Source organism: Colobus angolensis, unplaced genomic scaffold, assembly GCF_000951035.1.
Source record: "Colobus angolensis palliatus isolate OR3802 unplaced genomic scaffold, Cang.pa_1.0 Scaffold2, whole genome shotgun sequence".
NCBI lineage: Eukaryota > Metazoa > Chordata > Mammalia > Primates > Cercopithecidae > Colobus > Colobus angolensis.
In genome coordinates, this window is record NW_012115154.1 from 18,520,868 (window position 1) to 18,539,785 (window position 18,918).

At 41.0% G+C, this 18,918-nt stretch overlaps 1 protein-coding gene across 3 annotated transcripts; it reads left to right on the top strand.

Moving 5' to 3' along the window:
* Window positions 1-8,908: 8,908 nt before the first annotated feature.
* GIMAP4 (GTPase, IMAP family member 4) lies at window positions 8,909-15,576 on the top strand. Of its 3 annotated transcripts, none has more exons than XM_011941457.1 (3): window positions 8,909-9,069; window positions 11,523-11,594; window positions 13,751-15,576. In XM_011941457.1, exons 2-3 carry the CDS (start codon window positions 11,537-11,539, stop codon window positions 14,680-14,682), a joined length of 990 nt encoding a protein of 329 aa, XP_011796847.1. In that variant the 5' UTR covers window positions 8,909-9,069; window positions 11,523-11,536; the 3' UTR covers window positions 14,683-15,576. The 3 variants fall into 3 exon arrangements, with proteins under 3 accessions (XP_011796847.1, XP_011796849.1, XP_011796850.1); XM_011941459.1 differs by having other exon boundaries at window positions 9,003-9,069; window positions 11,523-11,634; XM_011941460.1 differs by having other exon boundaries at window positions 9,068-9,152; window positions 11,523-11,634.
* The last annotated feature ends 3,342 nt before the right edge of the window (window positions 15,577-18,918 follow it).

Consider the following 18,918-nt stretch of genomic DNA (forward strand, 5'->3'; position numbering starts at 1 on the left):
AATAGAGATTTCAACACTCCTCTCTCAAACAAGTAGACAGAAAATTATTTTATAGGAGACTTGATCACACTATCAACCAAATTAATCTGATTGATATTGATAGGGTATTCCACTCAACAATTGCAGAATACCCATTATTTTTAAGTGCACATGAGATATTTACTAAGATAGAACATGTTCCAGGCAACAAAAAAGTCTCAATGAATGTAGAAGCATCAAAATAATACAAAGCCTATCCCAGACAATAACAAAATTAAATTAGAAATCAATAACAGGAATATAACTGGAAAATCCCCAAATATTTGGAAACTAAGTTACATTTTCTAAATAATCTGTGGGCAAAAAACTATGTTAAAAGGAAAATTAGAAAGCATTTTAAATGAGTGAAAAACACAGCATATGAAAATTTGTGGGATTCAGCTAATGCAATATTAGAGGGAGATTTATAGCCCTAAATGCATGTAATAGAAAAAAAAGAAAAACATTATATCAATGACATCCATTTCCACATTAAGAAATAAGAAAAAAGAGCAAATTAAACTCAAAGTAAGCACAAGAAATAAAGATCAATATGAAAATCATTTTAAAAATCACAGAAAAATATATTTAAAAATGAATAAAACCCAAAACTGTTTTGTTAAAAAGATCGGTAAAACTGGTAAACCTCTATCCAGGTGTATAAGAAAAAATATGGAGAAAGTATAAAATATCAATTATTGCATCACTACAGATTCTATATAAATTAAGATGATAATAAGGGAATATCATGGAAAACTTTACGCTAACAAATTCAACAACTTTGATGAAATAGAGAAGTTTCTTGAAACTACCAAAGTTCACTTAAGAAGAAATACATAATCTGAACATTCCTATATTGTTAGGTGTTGTGGGAAGTCAGGGACCTCGAACAGAGGGACTGGTTGGAGCTGCGGCAGAGGAACATAAATTGTGAAGATTTCATTTTAATATGGACATTTATCAGTTCCCAAATAATACCTTTATAATTTCTTATGCCTGTCTTTACTTTAATCTCTTAATCCTGTTATCTTCATAAGCTGAGGATATATGTCATCTCAGGACTACTGTGATAATTGTGTTAACTGTACAAATTGATTGTAAAACATGTGTGTTTGGACAGTATGAAATCAGTGCACCTTGCAAAAGAACAGAATAACAGCAATTTTTAAGGAACAAGGGAAGACAACCATAAGGTCTGACTGCCTGCAGGGTCAGGCAAAAAGAGCCATATTTTTCTTCTTGCAGAGAGCCTATAAATGGACGTGCAAGTAGGAGACATATTGCTAAATTATTTTCCTAGCAAGGAATATTAATATTAATACCCTGAGAAAGGAATGCATTCCTGGGGGGAGGTCTATAAACAACCGCTCTGGGAATGTCTGTCTTATGCAGTTGAGATAAGGACTAAGATATGCCCTGGTTTCCTGCAGTACCCTCAGGCTTATTAGGGTGGGAAAAACTCTGCCCTGGTAAATTTGTAGTCAGACCAGTTCTCTGCTCTCGAACCCTGTTTTCTGTTGTTTAAGATGTTTATCAAGACAATACATGCACCACTGAACATAGACCCTTATTAGTAGTTCTGCTTTTGCCCTTTGCCCTGTGATCTTTGTTGGACCCGTATCAGTAGTTCTGCTTTTGCCATTTGTCCTGTTCCCTCAGAGCATGTGATCTTTGTTAGACCCTTATTAGTAGTTCTGCTTTTTGCCCTTTGAAGCATGTGATCTTTGTACCTATTCCCTGTTCTTACACCCTCTCCCCTTTTTAAAACCCTTAATAAAAACTTGCTGGTTTGAGGCTCAGGGGGTCACCACGGTCCTACCAATATGTGATGTCACCCACATCAGCCCAGCTATAAAATTCCTGTCTTTGTACTGTCTCTCTTTATTTCTTAGCTGACTGACACTTAAGGAAAATAGAAAGAAGCTACGTTGAAATATTGGGGGCGGGTTCCCCCAACAGTTAGGGAAACATTGTGTTCATGAGAGAAGCATTCTTTCCTTGGGAACTGAGGCCAACAGAACCCAAAGGGAAGCCACCATTTCACATGGCTCATTAGGATCAATAGTGGGAAGATCCACTCTGATATCACACCTTGGTTCTGTGCTTTCTATCATTGACGTGGGAGACACCACCATTTGGCTAACTGATCTCCCTCAGATATGGTGTTGGATCAAAGGCTCAGTGTTGGTCTTAGCTCTTATTAGTTTGGTCACTTAACAGTGGCTGTAGCCTGCTTGGCCTCAGAGACTGGGTGTCAAAATTCCTGCATTCATGCATAGCCCCCATCCCTACCACCATGTGATGAGCCTATTAAGCAAGGACAGGTGTGGCTGGGAGAAGAGGCTGACTGACATGCACAGAATTGGGTATATTAATTAATATCCTTCTTTTCTGAATTACCTTTAATGAGTGTTAATATGAGGTACACATATCTGTACACTCCATGCTCTTCAGAGATGTCTGTCTGCATCTCTGTCCTCAAAACTGCATTATCACAGTCTGTTATCATCTCTTTTGTTGGGGTCCAGCCTCAACACTACCTGTGGGTACCCAAAGTCTGATGGCTACAAAGGAATGAGAAAAGACAAGCTAAGATTTAAAGCAAGTCTAGGGGGCCAGTTGCTGGAGTGAAGGCTGCAAAAGGCCCAGGGCTCTGGCTGCCTGACAATGTATTGAGTACAATCTTTTGATCTAAGAAGGGGATGGTACGGGGTGAAATGGTGAAGGAGGGGGATGTGTGTCATTCAGTAGTGAAAGATCTATAGCAGTGGCAGTTATGTGAATTTTCTTTAAGCTAGAAGCATATGTCTAACTACTGAGATAATCTTTAACTTATTGGGCTGCAGCTGGTGGGAGTTGGTTTTACAAAGAGCCAGGATGTCTGGTCACATTGCACTGCTTCAAGGGAGTTTTTCAGCCATGCTCACTGGCCTGGGGACACAATGGCACTAAGGAGGTGTTTCTCCTCAGGGGCCCCCTATGGTGTTCCATAGGTGTCCTACACAGGGGTGACTGGCTAAACTGGCACCTCATAAATGCTTCCACCAGCACTTGCTACCCCCCTTTTTTTTAATTAATAACTGCCATTGCTATCATGGCTTGCTTGTGGTGTCTGGCTTCTCTCCCGAGGCATCTTTTGCACCTGTAGACTAAAAATAAACAGCATAGACAGACACAAATTAAAGCAAAGTTTGTAGCAGTTGATTCTCCAATGGTTTTAATCCATTTCAGAGGATTCAGGTCAGAGAGCCCATCAACAGCTCCATTAAGGGCATCAGCACCAGATAAGAGAGTTAAGTGGACTTGAGATGCCTCAAAAACTTGTTCCTTTAATTTTATTATATCCAGTGTTAGATTTTCCTCTCTTCCTTCTAGATGGCGTTTAACCTTTTCCCAATGATGCACAGAGGCGTGATAAGATTGAGGAGTAATACAAAAATCAGAAGTATTCCAATCACACTGTATTTGTATTCTATGTTCTAAGTTCATAATTCAATCCCCTATTCACGGTACTGCTTGATGGAGATTGTTAATCTGATTAGCTAATTTTTGATCAATTTGTTTCTGGGTATTCCAAAGCTTAGAAAAATTGGTTTGCCACTGGTTAACATAATCAGCAGTTTGAACAGAAGAATGTAAAGCAACACCTGTGGATGTTGCAGTGGCTATTACAGCTATAATACCCATAATGACTGCAATATGAGTGAAAATAAATCTTTTTGTTCAATTAAGCATTCTCCTTAGTATTTCAGTGACAATACAAATGGAAGGGGAAGTTTCTTAAGGTCTATTAAGGGAAACAGGTATCCAAACTCCCTCTCGGACTCTGACAAGCAAGATACTATTATTCTTATCAAATGTAGAATCAATGCAAGTGAAAAAAACGACAGCCAAGACATGATATAGTTTGAAAATCAGGGAAAATATTGATTTGTCCTACTGCCAACATAAGAGGTTTAACACAACCCTGTAATGGGGCATCTGATTAGAGGTCAAAGCTACAACAAATTGAAGTTTTTTACTATGGGCTTCTGTTTTATATTCTCCTTTTTGAATCCATGTTGTGGTTTGAACCATCATTAATTTCTACAGTTCTGGTTGTTCTGAGCCTACTTTTGGATCAATCATTTTAGGGAGTGGAGGAGCCATATCACTGCCTTCCCAGAAGATAGGAAAGTCGGCTTCTATTCTATACTTTTGGGTAGGTGCTTTTTCAGAATACTCAATTGGCAAGCTGCGCCCTTGACATCCCTTGTGCTGTCCAGCACAATTTACTGCAAATTGCTCCTTAGGGGTCCAGTCTATAATGATTCCATAGGAGTTATTTTGCAGTACCACAGCACTATTTGCAATGCAGTCTTCCCAAGTTAGCACCTCAGCTTCCTTAGATCATACTGTCAATTGTTCTGGGTAATTTTTCTTTCTTGGCCTAAATTGATTAGTAAGACTATTAGCTGTATGATAGGAATTTCCTGAGGATAAGACTTGTGTTTTAGATCGAAAGCTCCTTCCACTAACTATATGAACAGAGGTCTCTGATCCATTACGTGCAGGGACATAAACCCTCCAGCTTTGTTTGTCATAATCTAAACATCCTGCTGCAGGCCCCAGACATATAGGAGGAAAGCAATAACCAGTGGACACATTTATTAACATACCTTCCTCCTCTGGATGAGTAGGGCCTTGGTTATCAGTTATTCCAGGCATCCAAACATGATCATTAACATAAACCTCAAGTGGGGAGTCCAGTCAAGTAACAGGTCTAATCAGTGGAGGGAATGGAATGCAAGCCCAGTAAGTATAATTTTGATCAGCCTCAGCTACGGGGAGACTCACCACCAGGGTAATTACCGCCATCATAGCTACTAGCAGATTGCAGGAGGTCTGCGGCTTGTCCTGAGACTTCAGGTCTTCTTCTGCAAGCTGGGTCAATTTCTTGATCTGCCGCCAGGTCAGCGGAGTTGCCTGGCGAGTCTTGCTGGTCACCTTCTGCTCCGCAGATATCTTCGTTTGAGCCATCAGGCGAATTGGGGGTGCAGAGAAGTTCTGAGGTCTTCTCTTCCTTGGATTCTGACTCACGGCACAGTTTAAGATGTCTTGTAGGCATCCACACAGGAAGCTGATTCTCTCCTGGTGAAATACAAGCAAACCCTCTACCCCATGTGATGATTCTCTCCTCTTCCCAGGTCTTTGTTCTGACATCTTTCCACCACATGAGTTTTCTTTCATGGGGATTTATTTTTTGCCCTGTTAGATGCTGCTCTGCTGCAGTTGTAACCTGATCTATGGACAAGTTCAAAAAATTTAAAGTAATAACAGCTAGTTGTAGCTGCATATGGGGAGTGGAGTATTCCCCCTCTTTGCCTTTTGTTTCTGTAGTTGAGTTTTTAAAGTTCTATTTGCAAGTTCAACAATGGCCTGTCCTTGAGAATTATAGAGTATATCAGTACTATGTCGAGCACCCCATTGTTGTAAGAACGTTTGGAAAGATTTACTGCAGTAGCCTGGCCCATTGTCTGTTTTAAGTTTCTGTGGAATGCCCATAACAGCAAACAAGAAAGCAAATGTCTTTTTATATGTGCTGTAGCTTCACCAGTTTGGCTGGTAGCCCATATGAATTTTGAATATGTATCAACACTTGAACATAAGAAAATTTACCAAATGTAGGAATGTGGGTAACATCAGTTTGTCAGATTTTGTTAGGTGCCAACCCTCTAGGGGTAACACCAGTTCCTTGATGTGGTCATTGTAATACTTGGCACTGAGGACAGTGTTGAACAATGTTCTTTGCTTGTCTCCAGGTGATTTGATATTTCATTTAAGTCCTGCTGCATTAACATGTGTTAAGGAGTGAAAGTCATGGGCATCTGTGAGTACAGGAGAAACTAATAAATCAGTTTGATTATTAGCCTTTACAAGGGGCCCAGGGAGATTAGTATGTGTTCGGATACATGTAACATAAAAAGGAAAACCTTGATGATGCACCACCTTCTGTAAGGAAGAAAACAGTTGGTAAAGTTGTTCATCAACAATGTACTTAATTAATGCAGTTTTTATGTTTAGAGTGGCTTGAACAATGGAAGCCGAATCAGAGACAATATTTACAGGCTGATTAAAATCCTTCAACACAGTTATAACTGCCTGTAATTCAGCCCTCTGAGCCGAATGGAAATTAGTATTAATAATTCTATTTTTAGGTCCTACACAGGCTGCCTTTCCAGAACTAGAGCCGTCTGTAAATACAGTCGCTGCTCCTTCTAAGGGAGCATTATGGGTAAAATTTTTGGCAGAACCCATGTAGTTAATTTTGAAAACTGAAAAATCCTATTTTTTGGATAATGATTGTTAAGGTTTCCTATGAATTCAGCTTGCCAATTAACTTGCCAATAAATTTACTTGCCAATTAACTGAGTTAATAAAAGCCTGTCAAATCTGGTTTTTGTTCATCGGAACTGTAATTTTGTCTTGATCTAAGCCACAGAGTTTAACAATTCTAAGGCAAGCCTGTCCAATCAAAGTTGCCATTTGATCTAAGTACACTGTGTTTTTACAGTATTGTGAGGCAGAAAAGACCATTCAACTAAGTCCTCACTCTGAACAATAACCCCTGTAGGCAAATGGAGAGTAGGGAACACAATGAACTGTAATGGTAAACTTGAATCAATCCTACTAACCTGAGCTCGCTGTATTTTTTCCTCAATCATTAATAGTGGTTGTAAGCCACAGATTGTAATAGGGAATGAACATAAGGAGAATTTGGCCCATATTGTCCAATTGCTTGCTTTAAGTCTTTTAATATTTTAAAAGGGAATGGCTCCCAGTGTGCCTGAGCATGTCCAGGCTGCTCATCTGGTATGACAGTCACTGGAAACTGCCAAGCATCCAAGACCCCACTTTCTCGTGCCTGAGGAATGGAAGCCTGAATTGTCCCATATTTGATGTTGGGACGAGCCTGAAGCATCCCTTTGCAATAATTAACAGGTGGGCAAGCCTGAATTTTACCCCAATTAACTGGTGGCTGAGCCTGAATTTTACTGTAGTTAACAGCAGTTTGTGAAACAAGGGGAGCTGCAAACCGCGTCTCAGGCTCCCATGCCTGCAGTTCACAAGGCTTAGGCAGCGGTGGCCATTCTGGAGCTTCCCCAGAGGGTGCGGTAGGTTGAACTGTCTCTTTCATAAGTTTTTGACGGTTAGCATATATAACCTCCTGATTCTCCCCCTTTTTGATAGTGGAGCTAGATGTTGAGGTGATTGATCAGGCCCAACCCCTTTAATACCTGCGTGATCTCATTCCCATTCCTGATATTAGTAACTTGTATACTGTGTGTTTTGCCCCTTTTCTTGATTTATGTAGATAGAGGCTTATCAATTTTATTAATCATTTCCAAAGAATTCACGTTTGATTTTAATGGTTTTCTCTATTTTTTTTTTTCTGTTTCAAGATTTTTTTCCCTTTAGTATTTCCTTCATCCTCCTTACTTTAGGTTCAATTTGCTGTTCCTTTTCTAAATTTTTAATGTGGTATCACAAATGATTGTTTTCATTTCTGGATGTTTAATGTAGAAATTTTTGTCTACACATTGTTTTATTGTGTAGCATTTAGATGAAACGTGGTGCGCACTGCAAATGTAGTCCCTAACAGAGAACTTTCCTACTGCAGTGATCCCTGTAACCCGGATAAAGATTCCCTAAGATTCCCTAAGATATCCAGTGCTTTAATAGTACTTAAAATAAATACCATATTTTATACCAATTTCTGTAATTAAATAGAATAATATATACCTTCTAGCCAGGTTTAGGCTTCAGAAACAAAATATAATCCTGGTCTTTTTAGGTATCCCAGTTCAGAATCATGGAGATGCTTTCTCAGGCTGCCTGTTCTTTTGGACTTTGTTTGCCTGTCAAACCAAAGGATCAAGTGGTCTTTGTTATTTAAGTCATGCTGTTCTGGAATGTAAATTATCCTTACTGTTGGTGCAAAATATATTCCATTGCCTTGTCCTGCTTTTTAGGGTAGCCATCCTGTGCTTGTATACCCAAGGTCAACCACATTCTATCCTCAAAGAAATGTATGTCTTGTCTCTTACAGTTCTTTTTAGAATTATTAGCAATTTTATGATTACTGAAGTGCTATGCAATTCTAAATAAGGTCTCAGCTGTGGGGTATAATGGTAAATTGAGACCTCTTTTATAATGGAAAAATAATTGGTTATAATGGTGAGCTGGGACCCCATTACAATATTCTCAAAGTTTCCATTTTAGTGGTAAGTAGTGTCAGACGTCAGTGTTTAGACTATTTCAATGGTTCCAGGACCATCTCAGGAGGCAAAATTGGGCCCATCCTAGTCAGTCCAATGAAGGTCATTTACTCTCTTTTGCTTCTAGCAGATGACTCATGGACATACCCTGGAAATATAGGACACACTGTGGACTGAGAGGATACACCTGAAGCACTGGGAGAAAGAGGTATGGGGACTCAGCTGGGAGGCCCGTTGTGCTGAGCAGGGGTTCAGGGGCTCAGGGGTCTTTCAGAATAACTGGTGACTTTCTGGTTTTGGCCCAGCAGTTTCTTCCAGAATGTCACAGCATGACTCATGTTTTTTGTCTCACTTCAGAGCCTTTGCAAGGTTCAGTATGGTAGCCACCAGGCATACCAAACTGAATATTCCTTCTTTCCTTCTGGGGAAAATGCCTGTTGCAAGTTGTTCTGCCTGACTTTGCCTTTTAGAATTCTGACAATGGAGTAGCTGTTTAACTTTAAATAAATTGAAACAAACTAAAATTTAAAATTCAGAACCTCAATCACACTCATCACATTTCAAGTGCTCAGTAGTCACATGTGGCTAAGGGTCACCACCGTGGACAGCACAGAACAACCCCCTCCCTGCAGAAAGTTCTATTAGTGCTGCTGGATGATCAGGTGGGCAGGTCCCTTGCACAAGTAAATCTGGACAGCTCCTCCCCTCACTTCCTCTCTTTTCCTCTTTCTCAACATCCTGGCTTAGTATTGTGTGCAAAATCAGAGAGGGGTGCAGGACCCTGATTTTCCAGGTAAGGGAACAGGGGTGTGTGTGGTGGGGGTCGGGACAAATGTGCGATTTTGGTGAGGAGGGACCTGTATCTTAAATCGTCTGGTAAACACGTTTCAGACTATGTTCTCGTTGGTTCCTGTTTCCTGTCTTTGCTAATTTTAGGTTGTAATCTGTTTTGAAGGCTGAGCCCTACAAATTAATGCCTCTTTCAGGGGTTGCTGCTTGGAGGATACTTGTTGTACAAATAAATGTTTCCTTTCACTGGTTGTGGAATGTATATAGAAACTTTGATTCTTACAGGGATAAAGTTGGGTGAGCGAACAGAATTAGCTCTGGGGGAGCTGGTGGGAAGAAAAACGTTGGGATGTGTAAGGGGCACAGCTCCGTATGTGGCCCCACAATGACTGCACCCAGGTCAGGATTGGAGGCTCTATAGGCTGAAGTCTTGTTACAGGCTTAACTGTCTGCTTGGAGATGCCCGTTAGGGAAACTGCCTCCTCAGGGACAGTCCTGGGTTTACTGGGCATTGAGCTCCCCTTTAGCGATAGGAGGAGGGAGATGCCACCTGGTGTGACTCTCTGCAGTTCAGGAGAAGTTGGGTTCTGATGGGTGCTTGTTCCTTAGGCAGAGAGAGAACTCAGCCACCTGAGGTCCGCATCTACAGAAGCACAGTCTCCTGGCTTTGCCTCTGAGTTAAGAACAGCAGAGCACATTAAAGAGCCCACGTACTAGAAGGATGATTTGAAGAAACACCCAGAGAATGTCACAAAAACCCAGAATGTCACGGTATTGTTTTCTTGTTGCTGGTGTCCTATCCTCTCTCCTAAAACCAGCCACCATAGTCGATTTTTAAAAATTCTTTGATTCTTTGTTTACAAGAAGCTCTTTCCTATACCCCGTTCTTGAAGGATAAAGAAATAGTCATTCTTTCAAAAGAAATGTCTGGCTTTTCACTGTGTTTCATATTCATTGACTTCCCATGAGGTGACTCTGTCTTTAACAACTACCATTTTCTGCCTGTTTAGGTCAAAATCTGCTCCAATAAGAGTTCTTCAAATATCTTTCTCCATTGCAAAATGTTTGCGGGTAGCAATGAAATGAAACATTTAAAATTAATGCCATGTTTCTATAACACTACATATTAATTAATAAAGGAAAGGATTGTCATTTTCACAGATAGATGTGGGCTGGACATAGTGATCAATCAGAGGCAAGAAGCAGGGAGATTATCCATTTATTTATTTAACAAATAATGATTGAGAACCATTCTTTGCCCATTATTGTGCTTGTCCCCAGGGAATAATGAGAAATACAACACATATGTGGTCTTCCCATCACAAAGCTTATAGTATAAGAGAAGACAGTAAAAAAAAAATCAAATAATGAACTTCCTAAAGTAATACATATTCTGTGAGAACCCCCTGGGGTGCCGTGGATCATACCAGAGGGTGTTGCTGGTAGACAGTGGTGTTGGGAAAGACTCTCTAGAGAGCCAAGGCCTGCGGGTTGAGCAGGAACAAGCTGAGCACTAGGTTGGAGGGTGAGTGCTCCAGAGAGAGAGAATGATAGTGCAAAGGCCTTGAAGGTGGAAGGAACCTAGAAGATTTCCAGGACGTTGAGGGTAGTGTGGCTCACACATAGGAGAGAGGAGACAGCTGATTACACAGGGCTTAAGTTATTTTTGAGGACTTAAGTTATTTTTGAAACCAATAGGAAGCCACTAGGAAATTTAAACAAGAAAAAATGTCAAATTTTAGTTTTAAAATAACATCTGGTTGTAGAGTAGAAAAGGGATTTACGGGAAGATAATCAATTAAAAGCCTGTTAAGTTGCATACAATTGACAGTGGGTTGTATTAGCACAAAGATGGAGAGAAATGGGAGATTTCGAGTTTTTTGGAAGTAAAATCAATAGAATTTGGTGATGGGCTAATGAGAGAGAGAGAGGATAAAAGAGTTGTGGATGACCCCAAGGTTCTGCAGGAGCCATGGGGCTAGATGGTGGTGCCATCTGCTGAGGGGAGAGCCAGGGAGGCAGAGAGGATGTGGAGGTCAGGGCTTAATTTGGGCCAGGTTCTGTTTGAGATGCCCATGAAATAGCCAAATGGAGTGAGATGCAAAATTTGAAACTTTTATAAGCTGAGTGAGATATAAAAGTTTGGAATTCTGAGGAGGTTGTAGGCTACAGACCTCATATAAAGGCATCCAAGCCATGAATCTCTAGATAGAGGGCAGAAGGGGCCAGAACCAGTGCTGAGGAAGCACTGGAAGCATTTATGTTTGTGTAAAGAAAAAGGAACAATCTGAAAATGAAACTTAAAAAGGGAGGGTTGAGGAGACTTCTGGGAAATGGAGCAGGAGAAATCAATGTGGCAAGCTCATGGCAAAAAGAAAGTTGTTGACTACAGGCAGTCAGGGATTCTAGTTGCTTCCATTTCCCTAAAATGACCTGGTTATGTTTCTTGATTTACAGGAGTTCAAGCGACAATGACAGCCCAATTCGGCAGTGTGAGCTTCAACCCCAGCACACCAGGGGCCAGTTATGGTGAGAGGGCATTCAGTGCTCCCCAGCGGGGGTGAGGGATGTGGGGGAGAATAGGGGTGGGGTTTCTCCTGCCTTGCCACCCAGTCCCCATTTGAGCAGGAGAAAAATATTTCCAACCTCCTTTCTCATTTTCTCTTCATTTGACCTGCTCTTTCATCTCTCTTGACCCTCTGCACTTTCTGCCCATGGTGTGGCTGTAGCAGCTAAGCAGAAGAGAGATTAAATATCCTCTGATTGAGCCAGGGCTTGGTACAGTTTCTTACCTCTTGCTTCCTACATCATGGACATACCAGAATAGCTGGTTGTAGCCTCTCTGATTGTTTTACGCCCCTTTCTTCAGCCTGGAGGAGGATTGGAAATGAGGAATGCGGGAGTAATTGATCCCTCACCCTGGTCCCTAATTTCCCAGCTCTTGGTGGTCTCACTATCACCAACAAATTAAACTGGCTGGCTCATTCGGTGTATCACATGACCCTCCATTTTCTCCCTTATCCATAGAAATTGACTGTATCAGTTGAAATTTTGCTGGTTTAATAAACTATCCCAAAGTTTCATAGCTTAAAACATCAGCCATTTAGTTGGTTCTTAATTCTGTGGGTTCACAGTGCCATTCTTGGGTCTGCGCCAGCATGGCTGTTGCTCATGCATCTGGGGTGAGCTAGTGCCTGAATGATCTTGGATAGCCTTGTGGACATGTCTGGTAGTTAGCAGGCTCTCAGAGAGCAAGGATAATAGGGATAACTTGGCTTTGTTGTCATCATCAAGAAGGCTAGTCCAGGCTTCCTTATAAGGCAGTTGCAGGAAGAGAAAAAAAGAAAAGGCAAGCCACAGTGCATAAGCACTTTTGAAGTCTCTGCTTGCACCAGGCTTTCTACTGTCCTACTGTCCAGAGCAAGTCATAAGGGCCACCCAGATTCAACAGTTGAAGAGATAGATAGCATCTTCATGGGAGGAACTGCAAATCTGCACCCCAGAGGCATGCATCCAGGGATGGGAATAGATTGTGGCTACATTTACAATCTCCTCCATGGATTGTCACCCATATGCTGTCAACACTGACTAACTGTTGCAGTGTTGGAGCTGGCCTGTGGTGCTTTGTCATTTTGCCTCCCATGATTCTCCTACATCCTTCCCTATGGCCAACCAATGCTCTCAGGATATCCTTAGGACAAAGCCTTCCACTGTGATGCTAACTAAATAAAAATGTGAACACCAGCCCACATGTTTCCTTAGATAATCTTGGCCTTCCTGTATCCCATGTTCTCAGTCGTATCACTTTCGGAAATATGCTTCTTTCATCCCGGGATTCTGGTTATCAAATGTGGGAAACTGTGTTTTAAGAATAATGATGGGTTGTATAACCCACTTCCCTGGCTTCTTAAGGGGAAGAGGAAATGCTTCATTTTGAATATAAATTGGGAAAATAAATCTCCACTACAGATACCCTAAAGTCAAATCTTGGGTTACTCCCTGCACTGCCTCATTAGAAACAAATAGCTGGCCAGGCACAGTGGCTCACGCCTATAATCCCAGCACTTTGGGAGGCTGAAGCGGGTGGGTCACCTGAGGTCAGCAGTTTGAGACCAGCCTGAGCAACATGGCAAAACCCCATCTCTACTAAAAATACAAAAATTATCTGGGTGTGGTAGTGCATGCCTGTAATCACAGCTACTTGGGAGGCTGAGGCAGGAGAATCACTTGAACCCAGGAGACAGAGGTTGCAGTGAGCTAAGATCAGGCCACTGCACTTCAGCCTAGGCAACAAGAGTGAAACTCTGTCTCAAAAAGAAAAAAAAGAAAAAATAAAGAAACAAAACAGCTATTATTGGCAGCTCATAGTTCTCTTCTGAAACCATTTTATTTCTTCCTCTGTGGGCTACATAGCTACAAAAGATCAGACTAAGAAGCTCAAGGGAATCCTGAAAAGCAAGATTGAAGATAAGAGATTAAGGGAAGGGCCAGTTGCCCAAGTACTGCAAGATGAGCATCAGGCCCACAGGACTCTCTGAGTGCAGCAGTAACATCAGAAGAAGCCCCCACAGCCAGTAACAGAGAAGGGCACTGGGGGTGAGGACTCTGCAGGGGAATCTATTAGAGGTAGATTCTAACAGCATGGCTTTTTTTTTTTTTTTTTTTTTTTTTTCTTGATCTCCCAGGGCCTGGAAGGCAAGAACCCAGAGATTCCCAATTGAGAATTGTGTTAGTGGGTAAAACTGGAGCAGGAAAAAGTGCAACAGGAAACAGCATCCTTGACCAGAAAGTGTTTCATTCTGGCATTGCAGCAAAATCCATTACCAAGAAGTGTGAGAAACGCAGCAGCTCATGGAAGGAAACAGAACTTGTCGTGGTTGACACACCAGGCATTTTCGACACTGAGGTGCACAATGCTGACACATCCAAGGAGATTGCTCGCTGCATTCTCCTGACCTCCCCAGGGCCTCACGCTCTGCTTCTGGTGGTCCCATTGGGCCGTTACACTAAGGAAGAGCACAAGGCCACAGAGAAGATCCTGAAAATGTTTGGAGAGAGGGCTAGAAGATTCATGATTCTCGTATTCACCCGCAAAGATGACTTAGATGGCACCAATTTGCATGACTACTTAGGGGAAGCTCCAAGAGACATTCAAGAGTTGATGGATATTTTTGGTGACCGCTACTGTGCATTCAACAACAGGGCAACAGGCGCTGAGCAGGAGGCCCAGAGGGCACAGTTGCTGGCTCTGATCCAGCGCGTGGTGAGGGAGAACAAGGGAGGCTGCTACACTAATAGGATGTACCAAAGGGCCGAGGAGGAGATCCAGAAGCAAACACAAGCAATACAAGAACTCTACAGAGTGGAGCTGGAGAGAGGGAAGGCACGGATAAGAGAGGAGTATGAAGAGAAAATCAGAAAGCTGGAAGATAAACTGGAGCAAGAAAAGAGAAAGGCGCAAATGGAGCAAAAACTAGCAGAACAGGAGGCTCTCTGTGCTGTAAGGCAGCAAGGGGCAAGAATGGAAGTGGAGAGTCAGGATAGGATACTTGAATTTATCATGAAAGCATTAGAGATTGCTTCCTCTATTTTCTTACGGCTGTTCGCGGAAGACTAAACTTAATGAAAATCTGTTGTATTTTCTGTATATTCTCTGGCAACCTTGCCCCATACTTACTCATTTAGCATAGTCAGAGTGCTCTGGTTTCTGTCTCTCAGGCACTCATAACTTAGGACCACCATTGGCCATTAGTAGATATTTGATTGACTTAACAAGAGAGGGACAAATTTTCAGTTTGTGAAACTCCAAAGCAGAAAGTATTGGTGCTTACTGCCTTGTGAATTCTTCCTTAGTCACACAGAGAAAATGTATGCAAGAGACCAAAGAAGATGGCTTCAAGCTATATCATGTTACCTCTAATAAAATATTTTTTTCCAGACTTTTTCTGTATTAGCAGATAATCTCCCTTTGTAGCTTCCACTCACTCACTCTTGCGTTCAGAGTCACAGTGATCATGTTACCCATGTGGTTTGTTAGAAAGAAAGATCAATGATTTGTTTGCAGTAGGTAATCTTAGAGATGGAGATGATTGTAGAATTATTTCTAGATGAGTGTCAATTTATTTAATTCCATTGTCATATAAGGAGTCAAATTGTTTCCTATCATTTGCTTGTTAAAGAACAGAGACGTGTCTGGAAAATTGATTTCTACAAATTCAACTAAATAATGATCCTCAATGCTGAAAGAGTGAAAGACAGCAATTCAACAGGTAATACAGCAATGTTTAGTATATTCAGGTGTATCTGTAGAAACTCTTTGACCAACCTCAATTTAACCAATTTGATGAATACCCGGTTCTCTCCTTTTCTTGAGAAAGATAGTTGAACCTCACCTCCCTCACTCAACACTTTGAATACTAATTGTTTGGCAGGTTATCCACACACTTCTGTCCCCACTGCATTGAATTTTTTGCTTATTGTGTTTATAATAAAACTTTTCAATTATCTCATATTTGTGCAGAATTGGAACCTGTTTTGTCTTGGAAAATACTGCCGTTACTTCTAATAATACAGGGATGAATTTTGCTTTATGGTAAAAGTTCAAGATGCTTTTGGAGCTAGACTTTGTCTACCCTGATGACATCTCCCCTTCCCCCTTTGCTTAGAAGATTTGAGCCACAATCTCAACCCATTTATCAGCCAAAGACTACAACTTCCTTGGATTTTCATTGTGTGCTGATGGAAATTGTGTGTAACCAAGGTTTCTGAGTCCTGTGTAGTTTTGTCGGTGCAAAAATTCCCTTTAATATAGAGGTAGCGATAGTTGAAGTTCCTTTTCCTTTTCTATTTTTCTACTGGGCTCTCCTCACCTAATAATTTCTAGAAATTCCAAAGGCATGTTTTCATGTTCTACCAGTATGTCCTAGAGGTCACATGTGACTTATGCCAACTTTCCATATTCCTCCATCTTGAAATTGGCTTCTCCATGCCCTAAATCATTTTGTCCAAAATAGATATACATTTCTTCCTTATTTCCTCAAAGCACAAATAAGTTTAGACTGTACATTTAACAAAAGTTAGCAAAGGCTCAAAGATAAGAGAAGCACTACACAATGAAATGTGTGATTCCTTTAGAAATAATCACTCAGAGTAAGACAGCTTCTGTCTCACTTATTGTATTACAACCGTCTGTAAGCAAATATTTGAACAAAAAGTCACACATACCTCCCAAGAGAAAGTACATTCAGGTTTAACAGGAAAAAATATTTAACTGCAGTGGTTATTTTCAGTGTAATACACACTCAATTATCCTTACCCTTGCATTCAGGTTAATGCTGCAGATGAGGCAAAGAAAAAGGTTTTGACTTAAGAAACAGTGAGCAGATGAGAAGCCCCAGTGAAAAACTGTAAGAAGAGTGTTGCCTGTTTGCCTCCCAGGAGAGAAGGCAGACAGAGGTCCTTGGCAAATACTATGCATTGTGATTAATACAAGAGGAGAGTGAGACATGTTTCCTTCTCTCAAGAGTTTTGAGAGTTCATACCTACTCATGCACTCATTAACACTCATTGACTCCTTATATCTCATGGTTGGTTCTAGAGCAGACACGAGAATCTAGAGATGATAAAAAGAAGTCCCTTTTGAGATTGGGTTCATTCTTCGCAGCATAATGCTTTCGAGAATCATCTGAGTTGCCTGTTCTTTTTTTTCTGAGTAATATTTTTATCATATGGATGTTCCATATTTTGCCTTTCTTTACTTATTCTTGTGCACCTGATTGGTTTCTTTTGTTTGATTGCATTGGCCAATAACTCCATTATAATGTTGAGCAGTAGTGGAGATAACAAACATACTTGCCTTATTCTTGGCAATGCCTCCAGTGTTTCCCAATTAAACAAGTAAGGTTCTGGGTTACAGTAGTATCATTGCTCTGCTTTTCCTCTTCTTAAGATGGAAAGCTCAGATATTTGATTTTAGGACTCTTTTTTTTACTAACGTAAGTCTGTAAAGCTATAAAATTTCTCTCCGTTTATGTTTGTCCACATTTTTATTTGGAGAGGTGGTAAGAGAAAATACTATTTCAGTTATGAAAGCTTTTGTGCGAAAATTGGGGAAAAGACTGGATATTTAAATGTTTGCACAACATGAAAGATTTTCCACTGAGGCATCATTTTGAATGAAACACTTTGAGTTCACTATCAACTCAGCTGGTAGCTACTTGCCTTGTCCCCAGCCACTGAGAGGACAAGGCAAAAGAGACCAGCAAAGAATTCCCCTGCATGGGTCCTTTCTGGCTGCCTCACTGTAAGGTCTCTGAAGAGATGGATTGTGAGCACACCTTCAACAACACAACCACATTGTGAAAGGTTAAGAGTTTTTAGTACTTATATACCCTGGGGAATGTTTTGTCTTAAAATATTTCCAAATTTATGAGAGGTGTTGTAAATTCAGGACAAAATATGAATTCATGGTATAGATGTTTGAAAATCATCTACACTTGTCAAGTAAGAATTCTAGCTAGATATTTGACACAAATCCCTTGTAAGCAATCTCATTTTCATGTTTCATGACCCAGGATTACTGGACCATGCTCTGTTCCACTTTTGGAACCCAACATGATTTTGCCCTGATTGCTCCCAAAAAGGATTTCATCTTCCTCCACTTATACAGAACATTTGATCAGGAAAACTGAAGCATATGTAGGTATAGGTGGGATATATTTTCAAATCCAGGAAATTAGAGGCTGGCCCACCCCTTGGAGGGCTGGGAATGCAGAGTTCTTGGAAGCTCACTAATGCACAGAGCTGGGTGGTTTCCAGGTGCTCATTTGCTGTGACATACAGCTAGGTCTGTTCATTGTCTCCCTGCTGTTGCTGCCAGAGAGTGGTCCCTCTTCCTTGTCCACCATCTAAATCTCATGTGAATGTATCACCTTGATTGACTCTCACTTGGACCACACAGTGTAAGAGGTGATGAGAAATATCATTCTAGGCTCCTCCATGATTCAGAAACAACAGATAATGTTGGAGGCCGAAAGATTGAGGGTCATGATCAATTGCGTATACCACTTGGGCTATATGAGTAGGCAGCAAACTGTTTCTCATAAACGCAGAATGTTGGCAGACTGACAAACTGCATATTCCACCCAGAAAGGATATTGAGGGCAGTCACGCCCCAAGTGCAATATTTCTTGTGATTAGGTACATCTGAAGCTTGTTAGTAATCATATGAACCTGTGATCAATTAAGCAGCTGACCAGTCATTACCTCCTGCTCCCTGGTCATTCTACCCAATAAATATGAAGGGCAGTAGAAGCTCAGGGGCTGCTTTTGCTCACTAGAAGGAGGGAGTGCTATTCTTTTTCTCCAGTTCCCCTTCATTTAAAACAGTTTCTTTTTGTCTTTTTCATTTCTACATTTGTCCCTTCATTCAGTCTTGTAATGATGGTCTCAAATAGTAATAGTAGTGACTGTCACAGTGACAGTCTCAAGTAATAACCATGGCAGTCAGCTACAAGTGGCACCCGAATAGGGACAAACAGTGACAAAAATAGACCTGAAGGGACCTGAAGAGGCCTGCAGGGACAAATAGAGATAAGTAGGGATAGAGATAAATAGAAACAGAGACAAATAGGGACAACTAGAGACAAATAGAGATAGGTAGGGAAAGACAGGGACTTGCAAGAACTCACAGGAACTAACAGGGACTATAGGGACTGACAGGGACAGATAGGGATAAAAACTAGCAAAGACTAGCAAAAGTTGCTGGGACAGATAGGGTCCTAAAGGAACTTGAATGAGGAAGGTCTGCTGGAACAGAAAAAAACTAAAGCCCAGAAAAAATAAAAACCAGACG

What these genes read in the sequence shown, in the direction of transcription:
- GIMAP4 (XM_011941457.1), top strand. Translation starts at nt 11,537, where the DNA reads ATGACAGCCCAATTCGGCAGTGTGAGCTTCAACCCCAGCACACCAGGG. An exon ending in CACACCAGGGGCCAGTTATG is followed by an intron (nt 11,595 to 13,750) that starts GTGAGAGGGCAT and finishes TTGATCTCCCAG; the next exon opens with GGCCTGGAAGGCAAGAACCC.